The following is a 25,429-nucleotide window of genomic DNA, read 5'->3' as shown; positions in this document are numbered from 1 at the left end:
ATTACATACAATGCCATGTTTAGCATCATTAAAAAAACTGACTTAAGTTAACTCTTCTGCTAACTGTTAAGAATTACCTAACAACCTACCTCTCAAATACATTTCTGAACTTCCAAACTTCACCTTTTTCTTCCCCTTAAAAAATACTATGTATTTCGTGTTTTAGAATCTTAAAGAAATGCAAAGCTCAGTAAAGGAAGATTTCAATCTGGAATTGGAACACTTGAAAGACTTGTTATCTAGAAAGATGAGAAATAACTACAGACATGACAGAAAATTATATGGAAAAAGCCTCCTTAAATTAAAAATGGTATAAATTAGCCAGACAGCAAATCAGTATCCATCTTCTCTCATTTCAAGAAAAAAATGACAGCTCAAATTGCAATGCTGCCCATTTAAAACAAGTCATATCAGTATTTTCACAGTACAAGAAACCACTGAATTCAGTGCCACAAAATTTTGAATCCAGTAATGAGCAAATTAAGTAAACATTTTCATTATAATTTACAACAGTAAACAGAAGTTTCGTATTTAATCACCTTAAACTGTCATTATTTAATCCAGCTTGATTTTCTGTAATCCTACTTCAATAAAGGTTTGAAGCTCTTCCCTGCAGCTAAGACAGTTGTATTTTTTCTTGTTTGGGGATCTTACCTCAGTGACAACATAAATTCGGATCACCTCCTTTAACTAGGCATCCAATTTTCACAAAACTTCAGCACAGTTACTACATCTTTGAAACAAAACACTACTATTCAGTCAAATCTACTGAAAGTGGATACTAGTTATCAGATGGCAAAAGTCATCGTACACAGGTTCAGAAGTTATGAGGGAAAGTGATAGAACAGGTGACTATGAAGTAAAAACCCTGAACAGAAACAGCAGCTTTAATCCTTAAATGACTCACAGCATTTAGAACTTCTTTTAGAAGCTCATCTTCATCATCATAATTAAAAATTCTGATCACTTTTGTGAACTTTTATTGTCATTCAGTCAACACAAAAGTGATGTCTGCCTGCCTGCCATTTTCAGAAGTCAGCTAGTGGCCTGTGTCCTTCATAAAGAGACAACTCCTGTGATTTGGAAGGAAGTGAATATAGATGCATTAGGGAGAGGAAGAGGAGAATGCATCTAAAACACAGTAAGGACAGGAAACAGGAAAAGGTGAAGAGGAATACAAGCATGTGGTGAAAAGAAAATAACAAAGCAAAGGGACAAAAGTTAAATCAGAAGCATAAAGAAAGTATTACAGCAGGAAGGATAGCTCTGCCACCACACCTGCATGTTACACACGCAAACAGATCAAACTTTAGCTGAAGCAGTCTCAAACTCAAGGGGTTTGTTGTTTTGGTTTGGGCTTTTTTGTTTTGTTTTTAAATAAGAGTGGTGAAGTTGCAATTTTTGTTTGGTTTTAGGTTTGGACACCCTTGCAGTTATCTTTTCAAAATTCTTAATGAAAATCAGTGGCTGAAAATCTATTTTACAGTAACAGCAGAAATTTTCAGTCACATTATATTAACAGAAAAAAAGACCAAAAAAAAATATCAGCATAAGGTTCTTCATTATAATGCAAGTGGGCTAGTCCATGAAGTAACAAAAAAGCCCCGTAGTTTTGAGAGACAAGAAAGTCCTTCAGCTTTATCAAGTCTTATTTTTAAGAGTAACAAATGGACCACTCCACACAGCAAATTCCTTTGCCCTACTGTTAAGAACTGAAAAAAAAAAAGTATTTATCTAAGCTCCCAAAAGAGTATGCCAATACGTCCTGTCTTTCCCAACTAGCCTTTTCATAAAATAAATTATGCAGCTGACTTCCTGGATAAATACATCAATGTTAAAAATGTATAAGGATGAAACAGAATCACTTTCACTAATCTAATTGAAGCCTGAATTAAAGAGAAGACTTGGATTTCAATGCATCTTTGTCAGTGATCTTTATTAAATATTGATACTGTATCAGCTCCCAAGACTTAGCTCAGAATTTGACTATTTTTTAATATGAAGTCTATTATGTTCAGCACAAGAGTTAGACTAGCTAGCCTATACTCTGTGATGAGACTGTGTGGAGAATCATGGAGCATACAGCTGGAACTACATCTTTATATACACAATTCTAGTGACTTTTCTAGAAAGACGAAAAATAACAAACAGGCTTATTAAGATTCAAGAATAAAAATGTATGTTTTCCTTCTCATTTCAGTGTGTCTGATGCTGTACCCAGATGTCCAGAATCATCTATGTGAATGTGATAAACTGCATGCAGCTTAACCCTCGCAGTCACCACTTACGACTGTGAACCCAGCATTAAAGAACTGTTCTATCTGCTTGGGTTCAATCTCATCCTAACACAAACACTATTTCCCCTTACCAGCATAGTATGATACAGAAATTCATGGTGCAAAGGCCAGGGCTACACACCATCTTTTTAAAACAGCTGTCACTCTGAATACTCTCCTAATTAATGTACGATGAGGAATGCAAGCTATTAGCTAAAGGCTAAACTCAACAGCGGAACTTACTAGCTGAACAGTATGGTGCATTTTGTATTCTTCCTCACTCTGGTGGCGCTGCTGGATCTTTTCATTATGCTTTGCGATACAGATCTCCTGTAGCAACATAAAATGTTATCTATAAAATATGAATTTCAAATATCGATTTACAGAGTAAAATGTCATATTTAGGAAACAGCAGTAAGCATTAGAAAAATAAAAATTACAAAGCCTATCTCAGACAAACTAATTTAACCAAGCTAATTTAAGTTAAAGCAAAATCACAAAATGAGAACAAAACCAAGCCAGACAAACCCAAACCCATTACTTCTGTCAAAAGAATGTACACAAGTAACAGTTGTTTGATAAGTGTATTCTACAATACCGTTATGAAAGTGGCAACAAACACCGATTTGTCAAATACTTCATAAAAACCTTGCATAACTCCATGAATTTATATATATGGGTAATAACTAACTCTCAAATACACCACATATTTCTGTTTATGCAACTAGACAGCTTTCCATTTACAACTGTCAGTTCATCTTTTGCACATACAATCTGCAAGCATAAACATTAATAAAGTTGTTACAATTTTATGCATGCACAAGCAGGTTCACTTATTATACCAAGCTCATGTCTGTAATGTCTGGTTTAAAAACAAGCACTTATTACATTGCTTGCAAATAAGAAGTTAAATCAAAATAGGCCACATTACAATAGATTACAAGAAACAGGATGACACTCAAACTTTAGGTAATATAAAAAGAACTGAATTAAATCTCAGTTACAAAGAAAAGGTATGTGTAGGAATTCAGGGTAGCGACAAGACAGACAAGTTCATAGGACAATAGTGAGGGCCGGGAAATCAGACAGTATGGGCCACAAAATTAGGCTCAGTACACACAGCACACAGAGCTATAACCAAGTCAGCCGTGTAGTCAGAAACAGAACTCACGGCTGTGTAAAAGGGGCAGTGTTAGGAAGCAGTCTGGAGTGTGACTGCAGCCAGAACGCTGAAGCAATGGGCTTCCCAGGCATCATACTGCATGGAGCCAGACAGGAGCTTTGCCATTGATAGCAATGCTTGGAGCAGCTGATGGAGTTATCAGCCATCAAGCAAGACACTACAGTAGTGGCAAAAAGATACAAAAACAAGGAGCGGAGGGATAAAAAAAGTCCACAGTTTTGGACACTTGGAAATGGCAGAAAAACCTACTATCTCCTACAAGCAGGTTATTGGACGTACTGAAACCACATAAAAAGTCAGCTAGTGTTCCTGTACAGGGCAGTAAAACCATCAATGCTGCTACCGTATACAGATAACTGGCAAAAGCATGAAAGTTTCTGTGGAAACAGTGGCCCAGCTTCATCAGAGGTCTATATATATATAGCTAAACATGGCTGGGATTTACGTTTGTTTGTGGGGTTTTTCTTCCATGGTGAAAAGAGTTTAATTAAAACAACTGGAAAAGTTAATTCATTTAATTTGTAACTGCAAAAGTACAAACTACCTCATTTGTGCATTTCAAGGCACAATACTGTCAGAACATTGTTAGAGAATCTGAAACACTATTTGTAATACTGATTTACCTTGACACTTTATTTTCTATTTATGTGTTAAGTTTGATTAGAAGTCTTCTAAACTAATGAGGAATATATGTAATGAGATATAAAGAAGTATTATAAAATAATGAGAAAATGTTTGGTTTGGTTTTTTTGACATGTCTCATAAAAAACTGGGGGGCACATGTCTATGAAATGTTTTCTCTTTAGCACCAGTATTTAAATCTTTCTGATTAAGAGCAATAATGAAAGATACTTTAAGCACTGCTTAAGAGCAATTAAGCACATGAAGAGGATAAATCAGAGCAAAACATATTTGGTGCTGACTTTGTACTAATAAACAACACACTTGAGTTTAATTAGAAAAAAAGTTACCATTTTATAGGGACAAATGCTGGATTTTACTTGTAGACAAGATTAAGTGACTACAAACAAAGGATGAACAAAAAACCAGCCAGGTGGCAGCATTAAAGAAAACGATCTGGGTGATTATGAAAGATGACAAGTTGACCATAAAAGAACAAACTCCTGCAAAAAAAGAAAACATCCTAATTGGGTGTATGAGCAGGAAATACAGCCTGCTGAACATGTGAAGTAGTCCCCTGAGGCTTCTCAGCACTGGGAAAGCAGGAGCACTACATCCAGTGAGAGCCACTCCTCAAGAAAGATGCTGACCAACTGTATGGAACTCAACAAGATTATTGAGAGGTAACGCCAATTTCTCTTAACTACCTGACCGATTTCACAGTATCAAATAGTACTTCTATTAAAGAGACAAAAAGGGAGAGCTGAGGAACCATTCAACCCTTGTCGCTGGATAAGCTACCACATTTAGGACTAGTAATACAAAATACAGATCTACATTAGTATTGTATTTAACTAGTTCCAGTAAGCATTACTTTCACATTGAAAAGCATAAAAATTAAAATGTTAGCTTCTCATTAGGTAAGCTCAGTATGTACAGAAACTGTATTTTGCTATAAGCATTCAGTGTAGTTATGTCCTTACATTGTTGCAGTAATAATAATAACGATAATGAAGCATACCAAGTAACCCTGTGCCAGCTGTCAGTACATCTACATAACGCCTGTTTTGGCATGGGCTACGCTTCAAACTGTGGGCTTGCAAAGTAGTGATGATGTCCTAATAAATGGACACAACAGCATATGAGGAAGCTTCTTAGATCAAAGCACACATTATGAACATACCCCAAACAGCTTCACCAACCAGTTGTTTCTCCCAGTCTGTTCATAAGGAATGCTCTTCCTGGATATAAAATAATTCAATTTTTTCACAAGTCTGTTTTTCCAAAGATGTTTTCTAGACACCTTCTACACTAACTTTTTTACCTTGACTCTTTGCTATACATCTAGCTCCCTAATGAAACAGCTGCTTAGTCCGTATGGTAACCTAATTAATACTACGTGCCGCCAGCAGGGGGTACACTGGGATAACAATAGTGACATCTCGCATGAAGCATCTGTAACTAGCTTTCAAGAAGTAAGAAAAGAGTGAGACCACTGTTAAAAATCCTGGGTTTTAGTAACTCACTCACTACGGTAAAAACAAAAGGAACATCAGGAAATGACCGCTTAACAAATGCAAATAGGTTTATATTAAAAAAATGAGGATAAAGAGTTTATGCTCATGGTAGTACAGTGAAAGAACATCAACTTCTGTAAAACCACACACAAAAAAATTCTGGCTCAGTTACTCAGAATCATAACTGAATGATGTTTCTAAGGAACCTTTAGCAAATGTTTGTAATAAAGGTTTAGTACAATTATTTGACATCATTAAAAAATAAAAGCATCAACTTCAAAAACAGGTAAGTAATTTCTGGAAAACAAAACAGACTGTAGTCACAGAAGCTTGTATTTATATTATGTATACTCTTACTATATATAAACCGATTCCTCTTCACTGCATTATCTTCTCAACAGAAAAGATTTTCAAACACCCAGATGATGAAATTAGCTCCTCCAAAAAATAAAAACCAATGATAGAGAATTATTGCCTATTGTTTTTTTAATCATTATATCTGCTGCCAGGAAAGGAGGCATTCTCCTAAGGGAATCTTCAGTTGCCAAAAACCTAATAACAAGCAAGGACTGTAATTTCTAAATATATCACAGGACTGTGATATACATTACTTAATGCACAGCTTGCATTTTGTTTTCAGCTACAGAATTACAAAGTAAAAAAAAAAAAGGAAAACAAAAAAAACCCTCACCAAAACCTCACCCACCCAGTCCAAAATACACCCACTTGTTTACAGGTCTGTTTTAAGATACTTTGCTGAAACAAGCATGGTCAGAAACACCATCTAAAAAGCATTAAACAGACTCCCATCTCAGTTCAACAGTAAATGTTTCTTAATTGACAGAGACAAACTTTGAGAAAGATTTACCACACAGCACATACTTTCAAATGCACCCTGAAAAACACATTCTCTTCCTCCCTTAGCATTCGGTCATCACTGTGCTCATTCCCATCATCTAGAGACTGTTCTTGCATCCCATCTGTATGTTTGCTCTGCACGCTTAACTTAAAACTGCAAACCCCTCAGAGCAAGACTTTTTCCTCCCAGTTTTGCGAAGTACAGCTACCCGCATCAGGCACTATAAATAGTGTTCATTAACAATGTTTTGCAACATCACTAGAATGGTCTCTCAAGATACAAAGCTTGTTTATGTTTGAATCAAAGCCACAAGAATCTTGATTTTCAGGTAATTACTGGTAAGCTTAGTGGGGCTCTATGTTATTTAGCAGTACTAAGGGCAGCTACAGTAAATACCTCTAACATAAACAGCCATCAAAATAGCTATGTTCTTTTCTGCCCAGCGAGTGCTGCACAATGGCACACAACAGATTCTGCCTATTCTTTTTGCTCAAATAAAAATCTTTGATTTCCCCCTGCAAGTTTAAATACAAGTTATTTCAATCTGTGATTTCTTTAGAAGCTGAAAGCTAAGTATCTCAACTGCAGCACTCAACTGCAAATAGTGTTACGCTGGGCAATGAAATTAGTAGAGCTGGAACTAGTTCTGAGTGTGCTGTGATGTCCATGCTGTGATATCCAGCAGTGAGGTTCCACATTGAGACACTACCTCAAGTCCTAAAAGCAGTACAGCCACATTCTTCCAGCAAAATGTTGAGCATACGTGACTATATAATTCCCACACACAGATCCAGACAAGCAATACTACCCTATACAACTCTCCATCATGTCTCAGTGCACAAGTAGGCATGCTGCACCTAGTGTGTTACAGCCTAGAACTAATTCCTTCAGCTTCAACAAGGTATTTTATCATAGCATAACCTTGAAACAAATGAGCCAATTGAAGGTGACTACTTAATTATACAGAAAACTCTACTCCTGCTTCATGGTTGCTTCTCAGACTTGATAACTCCCACAAGTTAAGTAGGGAACAGCAACCAGGCTGTTGCTTTTAAACAGGTTTGTCTCCTCCAAGATACCAGCAGTGCCTTTTCATATTCAGGAGAAAACCGTGTATAACTATTATAATGTAGTCTATGGTAATTAGCACAGCATGAGAGATAGGATCTATCCCTGGAAGCACTAGGATGCCCAGCTTCTTGATACTTTTTCTTTTTACAAGCTCATGGAAAACAAACTCAGTAACTGAGCAAACTACTTCCCATAACTGGATAATAAGAGACATTTCTTTTATAATAATTTATTTGCAGTCTTCTCCATATTGTGTCAATCAGAGACAGGACAGTGACTGAAGAAATATAAAAAATCCAAAATATAAAATGTTATCAACCGTTTTGTTTGCTCTGCCATGCTTCAGATTCAGGTACAGGAATAGATTATTAGTTATGAAGGGGAGGCAAAACCTGAGGGCTGTACCCTTAATCTACTACAACTGTTTCTACAAAAGGGTCATCCCCCGCATCAAGGGAAATGACTGGCAACAAAAAAACAACCCTTGATCCCAGTCTAGAACAAGGTCTCATCCGAGACTTCTGCATAGCCTTATAGTATGTGTCAGAAACCTATTTTATAACAAGTATCACAATGCACTCTCAAAACTTGATCTATTCTACTCATTATGCTATCTCACTAATTAATAACGCATATCGATGTAACCACAAACTGCTACGGAACAATAAACAAGTAATTCTGGAAAAAAGGAATGAGCATATTTACATACACACAATACACAATTTCAAAATATTAGCTATATTAAAATAATTTTCTGCACAACATCCCAACCATGTAACGCATGAAGAAGGAAAGTGGTCCTAAATAGCACGCCTAGATTTACGAATCAGAATATATACTGGATTTTATATCTATCTGCTGAATACAGAGTATCAATGACACATGACGTAAGTTTAAAAGGATGAGGTAAGGGAATGAAAACAGAACTTTGAGAAAACACCCTTAAAAATTCTCTTCTGCAAACAAAACTACTCTTTGTAAAAACACGCACTCTAGCATGCACTTTCCACATGAAAGTATTCTGATTAGTTAACAGAAACAAGCTTATTTGTTGACTTCAAAGTAATTAAAGGTTTATTTAAAGGGAAATAATCTTAAATATATCTATTTAATAAAACGAGCTATTGTATTTGGTACTCTGTGTAACAACTTTTAATAAGTAGCAAATACAATCCATGAAAATTCTGGGATATCTGGAAGTTGTACCTGAAATGAAACCTTTTGAAATTTTATTAAATTGCTAATTATGCTAAAAATTTGCAATTTAATACTACCTTCTTATTTCTGAGGTAGGCTTTCTTGGCTGAAATACGTCCACGCCTTGCTTCCAGCTGGCGGATTTTTTGTTGTAACTTTTGCAGCTCCTCTTTTTGCAAGTGTATAGATGTTGCCATATCCTCTTTTTCAAGCATGGCTTCCATACTTTCGTAAGTGTCATAATATACCACTTCATCTCTCTTCTCTGTTTTCAAAATGTCAGCAATGAAAAAGTCAAATCAATAGTTTGTATTTGATTAACATTTTGTTTTGTTCAACAACCACCCTCCCACTGAGTTGCAAGATTTAATGTAGAAGAATGCTATAAGTCCTTTCAGAGGACTAACAAAAATCAAAAGGTCAGAGGAAAAGCACTAAACAGCAGAGCAGTGTAGGGTTTTAAAGTTCCTATGAAGAACATAAATCAACACCAATGAAGCACAGCCTGGTATTCAGGTAAGTTCAGAGCATTAAAAAACAAATATAACTGTAAATGTACACTTGTGTCTGTAGCCTAACTTGATCACAATGTTCACACATGCCTTTGGGTCTCTTAAGTAACACAAAGGACCCGTGATGTGCAGTAATACCTTCCAGTCTTCACTACAAAGTTCAGGATATACAGACTCTTAAGTCTTTGGCATGAGAGACTTCTGCCACCAAAGAACCGACTACTACTAACTGACTATTAATCTAATGGAAAGGAAATCAGCCAACAAAACACCAAAAATCCTATCTTACTGGGTTTTTGACCTCCCAGTCACTGCTTCTGCTCAGAGGCAACAGAGGGAGGGTAACTTCAAGGCAATCCTTCAGAGCATTACAGGTCTGGATGTGAGGTCATTACTAATAGTTTTATCAACACTCGTGATTTTTAGCCTCCTGATTGAAGTGTTCAGTATAACACTGAGCTCATCTCTGAATGCTGCCTTCTCATCTCTTGCCAAGAAGGAAAGAGTGATGATTATAATCCTTGCAGAATTTGCAGCAGCAAAGGCCTCTTGTTCCTTATTTCATTGACATACCAGGTAGGATATTTTTGTAATACACCAAGAGGAATATGCATTACTGCTGTGTGAAACCGGCAGATACAGCTGGCATCACTGTTGAATGTCTACTCTGCAGTAACATCAAACCTTCCCATTTTAACTTCAACTTACTCTCAGCAAGACTGTAACTTCCTCCTACCTCTGCTACTAGATTACTTGGCGAGAGGGGCAAGGTCTTCTTCAGTACACTATTTTAAAAGCTGCTGTCACTTCATGTTATTTGTGTGTACAGTCTCTGCTGCAACCAAAATTCTAATTGTCATGCTAATTCCAATTCAGCAAAAGACATAGCAGAATCAGAAAAGAAAGCACAGCACTATAACTTCAAAATAAAAACTAATAAAACTGGATCTACTAGTCTTTACCTCAGTGCTCACTTAAAAAAACCCAAACAACCCAAACCCCCAAAAAACCCATGAAGTTTCATCCATACGTAAAACTGCCAAGTCACTAAAACCCACTGTGAGACATCAGTAAGTAAAAATAAGACTTATGGCTAACAACAATTACATTTTGCCATGCACTTACAAAATGGGAGAATTTACACACAAATTTTTAGAACACTTTCAAACAGAGCAAAAGACAGGAATTTACAAGTGCATCCCCCACAAAACCATCTTACAAGGATGTATAAATAGTTTGTGTGGATAGGATAAGACCCTTTAGTACTCTAACCTAATAAATTCACGTTTTGTGAATTTCAGTGGAGGTATTTTCTTAATGAGATCAAAAAACTACTACTGTTGTTCATAATTTGACAATTTATTATCACCTCATACTTTTCAGATCCTATTTTTTTTTAAATTCAGTGCTGAATTTACAAGAGAATGTTTTTATTCTAGCTTACAGCCCACAGTCAGTCAAATCAAATCATGCTCTCAAAAACTTCTGTTAGGACTTCATTAGCAGTACTGCTGATGTCCTTCAAATCCAAACAGGATGCAAAACTCTTACGTATCTCTGCAGAGCCTATACAATCAAAGAGTAAAGAACAGCAACAACCTCTACAAGTCACTAAGACACACATATCTCAAGTCATACAGATATGCACAACTAAAAGGCTATTAATTTACTGACTGTAAGTACACTTTGAAAAGGAAACAAAACAGAAGATGCAATAGACCATGCCTTTCTCTTTACCAGCACAGGAAACAACACATGCTAAAAGAACACTGTATGTTTTAGATGCTTTCATTCAGATTCACTGCTGAACAGTATTGAAGAGATGCAGCCACTTCAGTGTCACATTCTTCATGTTAATTGATCTATCCCCTCCACCTAAGTGAAGCGTGAAGAGTTAATTTCATCCTTTGAACAAAATTCCCACACATTTAAGAACGGTATTTTTCATTTTCTGTCCTAAAGATACTAACTGAGAGCTGCTGGAAAACAGTAATTCCTTCTAACATAACAGCTGCCTTTAATGGTCTTTATTTTGGGTCAGGTTGTAGGGCTGGGTTGTGGGTTTTTTGAGATTTCTAGAGAAGACATCAGTGATAAGTTTTAATGGCCTAAACTGTTTTTACAGCAAACAATTTCCAAGGACCCTTAGGTTTTGTTGTCACTACATCAAAGAGGAAGGATTTTGCTACACAGTCCTCAACCTCCTGTTCAAGGGATTTCCTTTGGTCTGCAGGTAAGCACATCATACTGTGACTTCTGTACCAAAATTAAGTGTCTGATTTCTCAAATACAAAGACTAATTATCTCCAAAGCACTAACTAGCTCTCCACTGAGGGCATCCAGTCAAAGCTGCACATTTCTTTTAAGTCACTTAGAGCGTTTTCAATCCTCATGTTCCATACATGCTGTTACAGTTGTTGCCATCACAAACCTAAAGAGGAGATTCATGTAGCACTGAGAAGAATCCATGATACCTATGTTCTCTCTTTTTCCAGAGGCAACTCACAATACAATCCAGATTTAAATCTCTTAAGTGACTTTTCTATCCATAATGAAATTTGCTGTGCAAGCTCTATGCACTGAGCAGTAAAACAGCTTGTACGAATAAAAACATTAACTACAGAAAGGTCCAAAGGACATATTCAAAAATGCTGTATGATGTACCTGTACCATTTCATAGTCTGTAGGCACACAAGGTATACTATACATTCTAGAAACAGGAGGTTTACATTGCTGCTCTAGATCAGTGAGATGGCAATACAGTAAGCTTCAAAAGTTTAACTGAAGGACTGCAATTTGCAAGAACACCTTTTGAAAACAAATAACTTCAAATAAATCAATACCAATGCAAATTTTTAGTGGCACAAGTCCAGTCATTAAGGCATTTCCTCCTCCCTGAATTTAGTTTTCCAAAACTTACATAGTATCTTACACGCTTATTTCCAAACACAGGCAATAAGAACGAGACAAAAGCTTCCGTATATGTAAGTATATGGCTTATGATCAGGTGCAAATTTTAAGTTAACAGTACTTTTATTAGAAAATCCAGCTAGTCACATAATAAAGAACCTGTTCTCATTTAATTCCCACAGGCTTCACTAAACACTTAGGAACAGAATTAGCTTTTACAGATTATGACTTAATTAAAACGCATAAAGCACCTGACATCAGTCTTCTGATACTTTCAAGTTGTGCTGTCAGCAGCAGCTCTTCACATTTCAAGATCTCAAACTGCACTTCATATAATTGAAGCTGTAGATCATAATAATCAGCTTCTAACTGGTCCAAATGGGCTATGGCTTCAGTACCACCTTTCAGGCTCTGCATCTAAATGCAAAGAGAAAACAAAACAAAACATACATGACTCCAGGGTAATGAGAAGGACAAAACCACAGACCTCATGATTACACCTAAATAAAGTCCAGTACACTAAACGTGACATGCTAAAATTGAACACATCGAAGATGGGTTTTGATCAGCCACATGCTTTCAAATGTCTTTAATATCTGACATTTTTTCTATATGGCAATGAAAGAAATCCACAGCATTGTATTACACTTTGTGACTATCACAGTGACAAGTCATGTAGCACAGTGTGAAACATCCCTACCACTCTTTTACTCTGCTACTTGATTCACTTGAAGATACATAATGAAATTAGAATTTTCTTGCCTTCAGTCCAGATAGTCTAAAAAGTTTTTCACAAAGAGCCTCTAGAAACCTAGTTAAAACTGTCATTAAAGCTGAACTGAGGAAAAAATAAGAAAGGTGGTAGAAACACGCACTGATCCCTCTTGCAGTGACAACTGAGGAGTTATACACACACACACACACATATATAAGCACTTGTGTCATACATTTGGCATAGAAAAGTGAAGCAAGACATAACCAAAGGGAACTCAAATCATCCTTTCATTCAGCCAAAAAAGCTAGCCACTCAGACCACATTTAAGAAATACCAACATGTAAGGGGATCTTGTGTGCTGTCTCACTTTGGAGGGAATTAAAAGCCATGCAGCTCTACAACCTGCACGCAGAAGAGTTTGGGCTACTTCCAAGTTCTCAAACTGCTCAAAAAAATGTCTCTCTGATAGTTTCTCTCAGATAATGGATGAAAGTAATTGTAGATTTTACTTGAGATTTGTGATCTATCTACTTTACCGTTCTGATGAAATGTCATCCGGTTTCAATCATTAAAAGGGGATAGCTACCAAGAAAACTATGTATTTAAAAAAAAAAAAAGATTTGCTAGTAAGTTTTTACACTATGGTGGTTTCTTCATGGTGTAAAACTGTATCTCTAATGAATACCCAGAAACAGTTTCCTCAGCTGTTTCTCACATGTTTAAATGTAACTGTACTAAAACAGAAAATTATCTGTACTGAATTAAACCAAAGGTCCATCTTACCCAATAACCTGTTTCACACAAAGGTTAACTGCAAATATCCAGGAAGATGGAACAGTAGACAGAGCAGTGATACCTCCCTAAAATATCTCACCAGCTTCCAGCACCCTGTGCAGCAGAGCTTCAGCCACAGTGCTGTCTTTTATACAAAACCGACTACTGGATTATACCTCATAAATATGTTCTACCCCCTTTTTTATAGCATGTATGCTTTTACACCTGCACCATTATCCATTGACAGCGATTTCACAGCTCAGTTAAACACGAAGGAAACAGTTCTGTATATTACACTTATTTCCATCTAAGATTGACAAAAGACCTGTGAATCAATTCTTGTAACATTTATTTTAAAAGTTTCTTCTACTATACTGTATATTTACTGAACGCATTTTTTGTGTACCAACTCTTAGCCTGAAAGACTCAGTAAGTCCTTAAGCAATTTCATAAATCTTACAATCAATAACATCTACGTTTCAGTCCAGTGTGACACCAAAATGTCTTGTATGCCAGTTTTTCACTCTGCATTCATGTTAAGTTACTAATTGTGACCAGAACAGTAAATGATATAAGGATGGAATATTTGGAGTGAATTAGAGGCTATTTTCAAGACAAAAGGACTGATTCTCTTGAACATTGCAGTTTTTCCACATGAGAGGGATAATGTTCATTGCTCACTTGTTTTTTTGAATTTTGTTTAAAATTAAGGCAATATAATTTGAACTTCTACCACAACTAAGAACTTCTGATTTGTCAGTGAACTGAAATTCACACAGTTATACTTATTTTTTCTTTAAAAAATATATATTCCCTAACTTAACCCCATAGACTTTGTATAAAGACTGAATAGACATAAATAGGTCATCTTCAAACATATCGGCTTACGAAGTTATAGCAGCTCAGTATTTCACTCAACTACACTGCTGTCTGCCTGATAAAGGACCTGTCCGACAACTGAATCTTAGCCCTACAAACACACATCACAGATGCTGCAGACCAGACAACCTAGTCTGTTTTAGGGGCACAGCACCACTGTATTTGTTTTCAGGTGCAACAGCAAGGGGAAATTAGTATCATTGTATGGTTCTCAGGCAGATACCCTAGCTACATAATAGCCCCTCATGAAAAAGAAAAATGAGGACCTTAATTTCAACCACTTATGTTAAAATTTTATGTGAGATACTATATTATGTGTGATAATTCAAAACAGTATCATCACTTGGGAAAATTTCAGCATTTTTTCTTAAAAATTTTAAAGTGGTTCAGTTCTTAATCTCACAAGTTGCTATCTGCAGGTAATTTGCTGCACCCTCGGTAGTTCTCATGCTGATCAACACAGCAAAATAAACATGAAGAACTTCAACATGAGAACGTTACAGGAAAGAAATATTATGCAGTTGGACAAAGAAGTAGAACTGCGGAGATCCAAGTTCAATTTCCTGCTATACCACAATTTCCTGCATTAACTAAAGCAAATAATTTATTCTCTCTGGGCCTTACAGGCTTTTGTTATGTCATTCATACCAAGTGAAGAAACTTAAGCAGAAACTTAAGTTTCTTAATAGTTCTAAGACAGAAACATATCATCTGTAAACCCATATGTTGTTAATAAGATACGAGTTAAAAGAGAAAGCCTCTGACAAGAACTTGAACACACATACTAAAGGGATAGATGACAGAATTAACTGAAAAATAGCCAAACGTGGAATACAGAAGCGAGTGCCATCAAATCTAGCTTTCTATCACCATGGAATGCTTACAGACAAATCTAAAGTGAACCTTTTTCATAAATGGAGTTCTTAAAATAATGTCCATGTTGTTATTGTTCTTATTTTGCTTTTCTAAAAATAAAAACAAAACACAAAGCTTCCACAAAACTCTGTTTATTACTCACACTGGAAGTCTGTTCCAGATAATCCCTCCTTGCTGCTAGGAAGCTACTTCCGTATTTCTAATGTATTCAAAATCGGGTGATACCATTTGTTCTTATGCCAATACTGAACAGCAACATGCATTACTCTTGACTAATATTTACTCCCATTTAGTACTTTTGTGGAGAGCAGTTTTGTACCATCTCAGACATCACTTCATTTGTCAAAACAACTTCACCTTCTTTTGTAAAACAGACTCACTGTTCTGGCATCATTGTGGTAGCCCTCCCTGTAACTGCTGCTGTTAGAACTAATCTTTCTTGGCCAGTCAGAAACATGTAGAAGAAAGGTACAGAAGAAATCTCCGAAGTCCATGTTCAGTGACACTAACACTTCTCGATACTGGAAATAACTGATTTGACAGACCACAGGGCACCTGCTGCTGCATCACCCTGTTGCATTGATGACTGAATCATGTTGCTACCAGGTTGTAAGACCATGGTCATTCTCATCTGCTGTCATTACAAAGTAATTAACCTGCAGTTCACTGTAAAAATTTGTATTAATTTTCCCTCACAATATATATAAATAGCTATTATTAGATTTTCGATTATCCAGCCTTTTACGTAATCTGCTACTGTTCAAACAGAAAACAAAGCCATGTTTCAGTCTACCCCACACCAACCATAAAATCATAGAAGAGCTTCTGTTGGGAAGGACCTTAAAGATCATCTAGTTCCAGCCCCCCTGCCATGGGCAGGGACATCTTTCACTAGACCAGGCTGCTCAAAGCCCCATCCAACCTGGCCCTGCACACTTCCAGGGACGGGGCACCCACAGCTGCTCTGGGCAGCCTGTTCCAGTGTCTCACCACCCTCACAGTAAAGAATTTCTTCCTGGTATCTAACCCAAATCTACCTTCCTTTAGTTTAAAACCATTACCACTTGTCCTGTCACTACAGGTCACACTAAAAAGTCCGTCCACATCTTTCTTATGCACCACTTTCAGATACTGAAAGGCTGCTATAAGGTCTCCTTGGAGCCTTCTCTGCTCCAGGCTGAACAACCCCGGCTCTCCGGCCTGGCTTCACAGGAGAGCTGCTCCAGCCCTCTGGTCATCTTCATGGCCCTCCTCTGGACTCACTTCAACAAGTCCATGTACATCTTGTTTTGGGGGCTCCAGAGCTGAATGCAGCACTCCAGGTGGGGTCTCACCAGAGCAGAGTAGACAGGAGAATCACCTCCCTGGACCTGCTGGCCATGCTACTTTTGGTGCAGCCCAGGATTCGGCTGGCTTTGTGGGCTGCAAGCTCACATTGTCAGGCCACGTTGAGCTTCTCATCCACCAACACCCCCAAGTCCTTCTCCTCAGGCTGGCTCTCAATCCATTCTCCACCCAGCCTGTATTGATCCTGGGGGCTGCCCCAACCCACATGCAGGACCTTGCACTTGGCCTTGTTGAACCTCATGAGGTTTGCTGGGGCCCACCTCTCAAGCTTGCCAAGGTCTCTCTGGACGACATCCCTTCCCTCCAGCATGTCAACCACACCACTCAGCTTGGTGTCCTCAGCAGTCTTGCTGAGGGCGCATTCTATCCAGCTGTCCACATCGTTGACAAAGAGGCCCAACAGCACTGGTCCCACTTGTTCCCACTGAGGAATACCACTCGTGACTGGTCTCCACTTGGACATTGAGCTGTTGACAGCAACTCTGAGTGCGACCATCCAGCCAAGTCCTTACCCACCGAGCGCTCCACCTCTCAAATCCATGTCTCTCCAGTTTAGAAACAAGGATGTCGTACGGGTCGGTGTCAAAAGCTTTGCACAAGTCCAGGTAGACGACATCTGTAACACTTCTGTCACCCGTCAGTGCTGTAACCCCATCACAGAGGGCCACCAAATTTGTCAGGCATGATTTTCCCTTAGGGAAGCCATGTTAACTGCCACCAATCACCTCCTTATCCTGACTCTTCTCTAGTTCAAGTACTCATTTTAATTCATTGCTATTGCTGTCTGAGAAATCTCAGAAGGGAGTAAAATTGAGAAAAACGCTCAGGTCTAAGTGTGAATACAAAAGCTCATCTCAAAACCAACAGAAAACGGTATTAGAGGATTTCTAATTTATTTTAAGAGAAACACGGAGCATACCGACCACTGATAAAAGACAGGCTCTCACTTACACCTAGCAACTTGTGGAACAAACTCCAACTAGTTAAGTAGGAGGAACTGATCATAATCAGGACATGATATTGCAGGATATATTAAAAGAAAAAAAAAAAGAAGAGGTTAAGACAATCGCCTACTATTAATATCCTGGGCAATTTGAAAAATTTCAGACAGCAAAAGAAACATCTTTTCTCCTTCCAAAGGATGTACCACTGGTTTTAGGGACATTTTTCTTGTCCAAGGCTAAATGTTCAAAAATCCATAGACAACCTGTTGATCACCAACAGTGACTTCATAAACAGTTATATCTGGTATTTGGTATGAATTGTCATTCTTTCTGTCTTAATCTTCAAGTCATACCTTGATAAATTAGCTTCTCAAGCATTTCAGTATTATTTTTAAATTCAATATTATTTTTAAAGGAATACCCTGGATTTATCTTCTATGGCTAGACATTAGTAGCTAAATGACTTGCCAGAGAAGATATTTCACTTTTGCAAATACTTTCTTTATGATGAAACTGCAACCTTTCTTCACCAGTACGGGATTCCCAGTCACATTTGTCACATTTGACCTTGCATACTCAGGGCTTTTATGTTCTCAAAGCAAAAAAGTATGTTTCAGAACAGAAGCTGGTCCTCGTATCTCCCCATCACCATGTTTTAACGCAGAGCTCTCTACACTTTGTAATACACCATCCCAAAGCATCATGCCCATGCATGCCCATCAAGCATTCCTCATTTCTCCATCCCAAAAAGCATCAAACTCTCAGTTCAGAGCTTTTCACCATACTGCAACAAACCTCTCCTTTTCTTACACAGCTCCTAATGCTTTTGCATATCAAAACAAACAATCAGGTCTCATTTACTGGACAGATTTCATTCAGCAAAAATCATGGAAGATCTCCACTGGGAGAAAAATAAAATGTGCTACTGAAAAGGCAATGCATAGCTGCTCTAAAGATGTGAATTTATTTCAGATAGTATTTCCAATTAGTTTTGCTGGCTTCTCTCATCAACTCTTGGCTAAGGATGGCAACAGCCTGATAAACTCAGGTTTCCAGACAACTTTGGCTTTCTAAATCTAAAGGGTGTTGAAATGGAGTAAACTTTGTTTTCATGCTCTGGCTCTTGTATGTACTCTCTCTTCCTTGCTGATGAAGCTTTCTTCTACAGAACTTCTAAAATAGGCACATAATTTATCAGGCTTACAATTCTACCAGTCTATATAGTGCTAAAGTCATGAGTTCTCTAGCTAACTTTTTCGTAACAGAGCCACCAGCTTAATCAAATTTTGCTAAAACATTTGAAAAGTGCTCTATAAAAACAAGCAACTGATTGCATAGAATGTAAATTAACATTAGTATGACAGAAAGTGTTCATAGCACCAAGTATCCATACGAAAGCAAATTTTAAAAGAGGATATGTAGCATTTTTGCTTTTGAGGAGGTGTTGTAAAACCCAGTAAATGCAGGTTTCTTCTCCTAAGACATTTAAACACACTTTAATACATGCATTCACTCCCCAGGAAAGCTGTAACTAGCACAACTCCCTGTGGAAGACTGCCTTAATCATTAGCATAAGCAGAAACAGACAGTGCAACACAACAGGTCAGTCATCTGTATATTTACTAACGTTCAGATACCTTCCATCTGGAATGTTAGAACTGTTCCAAAAAGGTGGTCATGCCTCAGAACTAAAGATTACATAGCAGCTGAAGATTATATAGCATCAGATCTCTGTCCTGCCCCTTCTCTTTATTTTATTCATCTCAGTGGATAGCTGTAAACGTAAACAGTAAAAAACTGTCTTCCTGGACAACTATCATGAAAAGGTGAAGACTAAGTGCCACAAAGCCCACCACACCTACATTGCAACTCCATTTTACTATGGTAGAGTGTAATAAAAGTTTAAATATACACTTTCATTATTAAAAGCTGAAAAACAGTGACTTTCAAGTTTGGGGATTTTTTGTTGGGGTTTTTTTTGTTGTTTTGTTGTTGTTGTTTTTTTAAATACATCAGTACTCCTTAAGGTTTGGTTTTTTCCTGCATGTTTTCTTTTTCTACTTATTGGAATGAAAAATTACCTCCTCTTTCAGCGCATGTTTCTTCTGCTCCAAACAGATTTCTTTAGCACGCATCAACTGCAAAGTCTCCTTAGAAACTGCATACTGAAGCTTTTCCATACGTTCCACTGCTGCTGCCCATGCTGCCTTACCAAATTTTTTCTGATCTGCTCGCATTCGATCGTACACAGCTACAGAAGGGAAGAAGAGGCAGACAGCTTACCAGTCTTCACTAGTGATTCTACTGCAGAGATGATGAACACATTTGTATCCAAAAGTGTACAAATTTTCTCTTAGCAGGGAGTAGTCACTCTACAGAGTACTAATGGTCAAATCCAGGATGTAAATACTCTTAAGATACATGTAAATATGCAATCACCTAATTGTTGATAATTTTATCATTATAATTCCAGTTTTAGTTATCCACAGAGGGATCATTCTGAATATAGAGTACCCGAATACTTGAAACACTGGTTCAGAATTCTTGACTTAATAAAAATACTTTATTAATGCTACCATGTGGTCTTAAACTGCATCCCAAATCTTCCCTGCTTCTGAAAGTGCCAATTATCAGCTAGTAGTCTGCAGTTTCCCTTAATAACCTCCACAGTGCAGTCATAAGTTTAAATGAACCTGCAGAGTGAAAAAAACTCTACAACTTAAAACAAAAATTTCAGCTTGACTTCAAGTGCAATTCTGTAGAAAACCAAATTAAATTTAAATAACATCTATCTTTTAACTCCAGATGCAGGTTGCTTCAGAAAATTACTTCAAAGTAACTAAGCAAATCATAATTTGATCTTAATATGGAGAGACTGATGAGAATCTTTTCAGGGAGACTTCAGAGCAGCATGAGTCTCTTTCCTTGCCTGATACAGATTTTCTGTTCTTGAGCCCCAGACAACATCTAGGCTGACACACATGAGATTTTCATCATTTTTGATATCATCATATGATAGTGTACACTTAGCTTTGTGAAGCAAAAGCAAAGTCACACAATCAAAGGGGTAGTGTTCAGTCCCCAGGTGCTAGAAGGTATTACATGCTGTCATTAGGCAATAAAAAAATACCTTTATGTTCTCATGTGTTTTTCCTCTGCCATCTGTTCATATTTTCATATGTAAGACCACCCAGTGGTCAGGGGAGGCCAAAAATACCCCAAAACATAACAAAACAGGCAAGCAACCTGTACACCAAAGGTCAATGGTTGTAAATAGTTTCCAGGCATTTCATTTCCAAGTGTTTTTGCCCACAATCATGACTGCTGTATGTAAAAAAAGCATGTGAACAAAACAAAAAGTAAATAACTGTAAATACATGTTCTTTATCAAATAATGCAGTATTTTATATGCTGTCTTTGTCAAACTAGAAAAGGAACCAAAATGATTAGAGACAGCTAAGAATTTGCTCTAATCAAATACATTCCAACATGCTTGAAATGGTTTAGTCACTTTTTCAAAACAAGGCGGAGTTTCACATTATCCTTAACTTGGGTCATCACCAAAAGAAATCATTTCGCAGTGACTGCTTCTCTTGAGGCAAATCTAGCAGTCATGCAGGGAGATGACAGGAAACCTACCCATCAAAAAGATATTTTCTCCCAGGGGTACTGCTTATTTATCTGCTTGCACAATCACTATCGTCAAGGCAAAGAAAGAAACAGGAACCCACAGTCAGGCAGGAAGAACAGCTGGACAAAGTCTGTCAGTGGTAGCCCACAGTCGAACTAAAAGAACTGAAATGAAACCACATCCTCAGGTGTGTTTGCCCTTATAAACTGATTATTTAAGTTGAAATGGTACAAGGAAGAAAGCATAGATGTACACAGCAAGTCATATGACCTGGCTTTACTGCACCAACCCTTCAGTATAACTGCTGCATTCTTCAAGCATAGAAATGGCAAGGTTCTATCCATGAAGATTTCAGAACAGAGCAGCTTTCACCAAGTAGTTAAACTGAGCTGTTGCTCAACATTTAGAACTATGAAAAAAAATACTGAAAGGCAGGGGAGACAGGAAAAGGAAATTAATTCAAAGGTAATAAACACATACTATGGTGGTCTGCCATATCTAGTACAGAAGGCAGAATCCATCAGGGACTCTGTGCTCCCTAAATCCTTTGCAAATGTACAGTGCAGCTGATACAAACACGTTGAGAAAGTGGTTGCAAAACTTTTATCTGAAATTTCTATTCTGCTGACTTCTGGTGATGTTCTGAAAAGGCTTATTGGTGAAAGACTTAGACACAGAATAAAAACCAAATTGAAACAACAACTGCATTCTCCTCATTGATAAAAAAATTACAGTTCACTGCAGAACATGGTAAACATTAAATAAATATTTAGAGATCTTATTTGACAGATAGAATAGGAGAAACTAACTACCTTTCTGTGTTTTAGCTGTTATTTCGAAGTATTTAACTGTAAGATCTTGAATGGAAAGCACAGCCATGTGGGCTTTTCTCTGCCAGTCAGCATCTTCTTTTTGCAGACTCTCAATTCTTCTGGGGCCTAGGTAGTCATTCTCTATCGAGATCTGAAAATAAATCAGTCCATAATTAACAACATAATTAAATGTTGCTATTCTTCCAACAGCGATGTGTTTCAGGGTGGCCAAAAAAGCAAAATAAAAAGGAGAGAAAACTACAAGCAAATCACCATAGCTTCTATTCAACAGAAAAAACACCTCTTTTGAAGTTCTTTCTGGTGAAAAAGTACATCCGTGGTTTCATTACTATTATTACTGGAAGCACAAAACCCTCAAATATAGATTTGTTGGTATCTTTTTTGTTAAATATCATGTTACCTTCAGATAACAAGTATACTTCATCCAGGCTTTCTTCCAGCCTAGAATACATTCTAAAGAAAGTGAACGCTCTTCAGCCAGAATGAAGCTGGAAACAGGGGATATGTTGGGGCAGGGGTATGTAATCATCAACGCATTAGTAGTTTTTCTTTGTTCTAAATTATTTTTATAAATGTATTTTCCTCTGGAAATGGGAGCTCAAGTATCTTTTCATTGACAAGATCAAGGCAACTTTATTTTGAAGTGATTAATGATCTGAAACCAGTAAAAGATTTGGAGTTTCTTTTAAAAAATTAATAAAAATATAGCTTTCTCTCCCCAAATTGAAAATTTTTACACACTTTTAAAAAGTTAAGCAGTACCACTACAGACAACAGAGCTAAATAATTAAATATTTAGGCCTGCTCCCAAAGCCTTAATCTTGAATATTTTTCTTTTACATCAGTCAAGAAAACACCTCACTAGTATAGACAAAAGCCCCCAAACTCAGAAGTGTTGATAATCTTACAAGTCCCCAGATATTTTAACCTGAAATTCTAATGCCTCCAGTAATAATCTTGATTTCACAAAGCTTCGATCTGGTCTCAGAAAGCCATTCCACTGTATAGCTGAACTGCAAACAATAGCTTTTTAAGTGACTGTTCAAGATGCACCTCCGCATATCCACTTATCCCATCTCCTAGAGGCATCATTTTTAAAGTAAGGAATACATAGATGCATTTTAAACATTTTCCAAGAAACAAAAGATTATTTAAAGTAGTTTAATAAGGTATTTCAATCTACTTCTTATATACTTCCAAAATCCTTAGAATGGCAACAGGTAAAATAAAAATATGGACAAATGGTAAGTGAATAATAATTTTACTAGATAGGTTGTAACATGCAGTTCAATGGAGCACATATGTACTGTGATTCCCACATTCCATACCAGTGAATGAAGACTGGTGAAATTAATACTTTTCATTTACACAGAACTCCAAAATGGCAAGTTCCTTTGAGAAGCAGGATAAAAACCAATACAGTTAAGTTTTCCTCTTCTATTCCTTCGTAAAGATGAGGTCATTTGATACTGGAATTGACATAGGATCACTGAGTCATGTGAGTAATGCTCTTGTTAGGCATCATTTCTAAGAGAGTAAGAAGCCTCAAAGTAAGATTTCTTCACAAAGTTTTGGCTGCCGAAACATTATTCACATATAGTGCAAGGTAAAGAGATTTCTGACCCCATAATACAATTGTATCTTTGTTCCCTAGAGTAAGTATTTGCAAATGACAAACAGGAAAGTACCTTTTAATTAACTGCAATCCCAAGTATGTCATCCATGCCATCGTTCACATTGAGGATATTCATACAGAAAGGCATACAAAACCCAAGAAGTCTTTGCTTTAGCAATACCCATAAAAGTATGCATATTTATATGCAACCATAAGCAGACAGTCAAAGCTCTGCAAAGCTTTAGGAACTGGGGGAACAAGGAAGAAGATGGGGTTGTAAGCATTTATGAGGATGGACCAGTTCAACCTGGTACAGTTACTGATGCATACCTTCCATTTCCCTTTAAGCACTTTGCTCATAGACACATTCATATGTAAAAGACAGGAAGCAGCATACTCCACAAACTACTGTTTAGAAGGAGGTCCCCAAGTAGTTGCACAAACAGGAACAGACCAACAACATGCCTTAAAACTGCAGCAACAGCAGCATACTTAATAAAAGCCTGAAAGGAGCCCCACAAAGATACACAGAACAGAAGCGCTTCCCTAATACTGCTTGAGCTGACCTGCCCTGATGCTTAGAGCCTACACAGCTTGTTATCTAGCAAGACAGTCAAACTCTTACATTTATTGACCATGAACATGAATAGATTAATATGCTACTTGAAATGTCTTGTAGTACCATCAGAACACCAAGGTACAGCCAATACTCATGTTTGGACTTTGCATCCTGCAGCTTGGCTAAGGGACAGACACACAGTATCAACTTTGTTGCCCTAAAGCTGTGAAACGATGGAGGAGGGATGTGCTGGTTTTGGCTGGGATAGAGTTAATTTTCTTCAAGTAGCTGGGATGGGTGGGGCTATGTTTTGGATTTGTGCAGTGTTGATAATACAGGGATGTTCCAGTTACTGCTGAGCAGAGCTAATACAGTCAAGGCCTTTTCTGCTTCTCCCACCACCACACCAGTGAGTAGGCAGGGGGGGTACAAGAAGTTGGGAGGGGACACAGCCATGACAGCTGACCTCAACTGATCAAGGGGATAGTCCACACCATATGACATGCTCAGCAATAAAAGAAGAAGGAGGGGGAATAAAATAAGCAATAAAAGAAAAAGAATGGGGGAAGAAGGAGGAAGGGATGACGTTTGGAGTGATGGCATTTATCTTTCCAAGTAACCCTTACATACACATGATGAAGCCCTGCTTTCCTGGAGATTGCAGAACACCTGCCTGTGATGGGAAGCAGTAAATTAATTCCTTGTTTTGCTTTGCTTGCAAGCACAGCTTTTGCTTTACTTATTAAACTGTCTTTATCTTTACTCAGGAGTTTTCCCACTTTTACTCTCCCAATTCTTTCTCCCATCCCACTGGGGTAAAGTAAGCGAGCAGCTGTGTGGTGCTTAGTTGCCAGCTGGCGTTAAACCATGACAAGGAGGAGGGTCTCACTGTTTCAAAAGGAACATCCATTCAACAGGGGAAGACAGCATCAGGTTTTCAGTGGGGAACAGCCTTTGACAGGTGAAAAGCCCCAGCTGCTTCCTTAAGAAAGGTGGCTAGCTAGGAGGATGAGCCTTAAACTGAAAAGTTTGTTCCCTTCACATCTGAAGCTGCTGGACAGCTATGCCAGCCAGAAGCCACTAAGGTTAAAGTTGACAAATTCAGAATTA

General features: G+C 37.5%; 1 protein-coding gene across 1 annotated transcript in view; it reads right to left on the bottom strand.

Moving 5' to 3' along the window:
- The window catches only part of JMY (junction mediating and regulatory protein, p53 cofactor), a 73,604-nt gene that overhangs the window by 13,311 nt on the left and 34,864 nt on the right, over window positions 1-25,429 (bottom strand). The window contains exons 3-7 of the mRNA XM_040579738.1: window positions 22,125-22,275; window positions 19,763-19,932; window positions 12,398-12,563; window positions 8,802-8,989; window positions 2,520-2,606 (exon numbers count right to left, since the gene is read on the bottom strand). Of these exons, the coding sequence (XP_040435672.1) occupies window positions 2,520-2,606; window positions 8,802-8,989; window positions 12,398-12,563; window positions 19,763-19,932; window positions 22,125-22,275 (762 nt within the window). The remainder of the gene's footprint in view (window positions 1-2,519; window positions 2,607-8,801; window positions 8,990-12,397; window positions 12,564-19,762; window positions 19,933-22,124; window positions 22,276-25,429) is intronic.

Source organism: Falco naumanni, chromosome Z, assembly GCF_017639655.2.
Source record: "Falco naumanni isolate bFalNau1 chromosome Z, bFalNau1.pat, whole genome shotgun sequence".
NCBI classification, from domain to species: domain Eukaryota; kingdom Metazoa; phylum Chordata; class Aves; order Falconiformes; family Falconidae; genus Falco; species Falco naumanni.
This window is presented reverse-complemented; position numbering and strand designations above follow the sequence as displayed.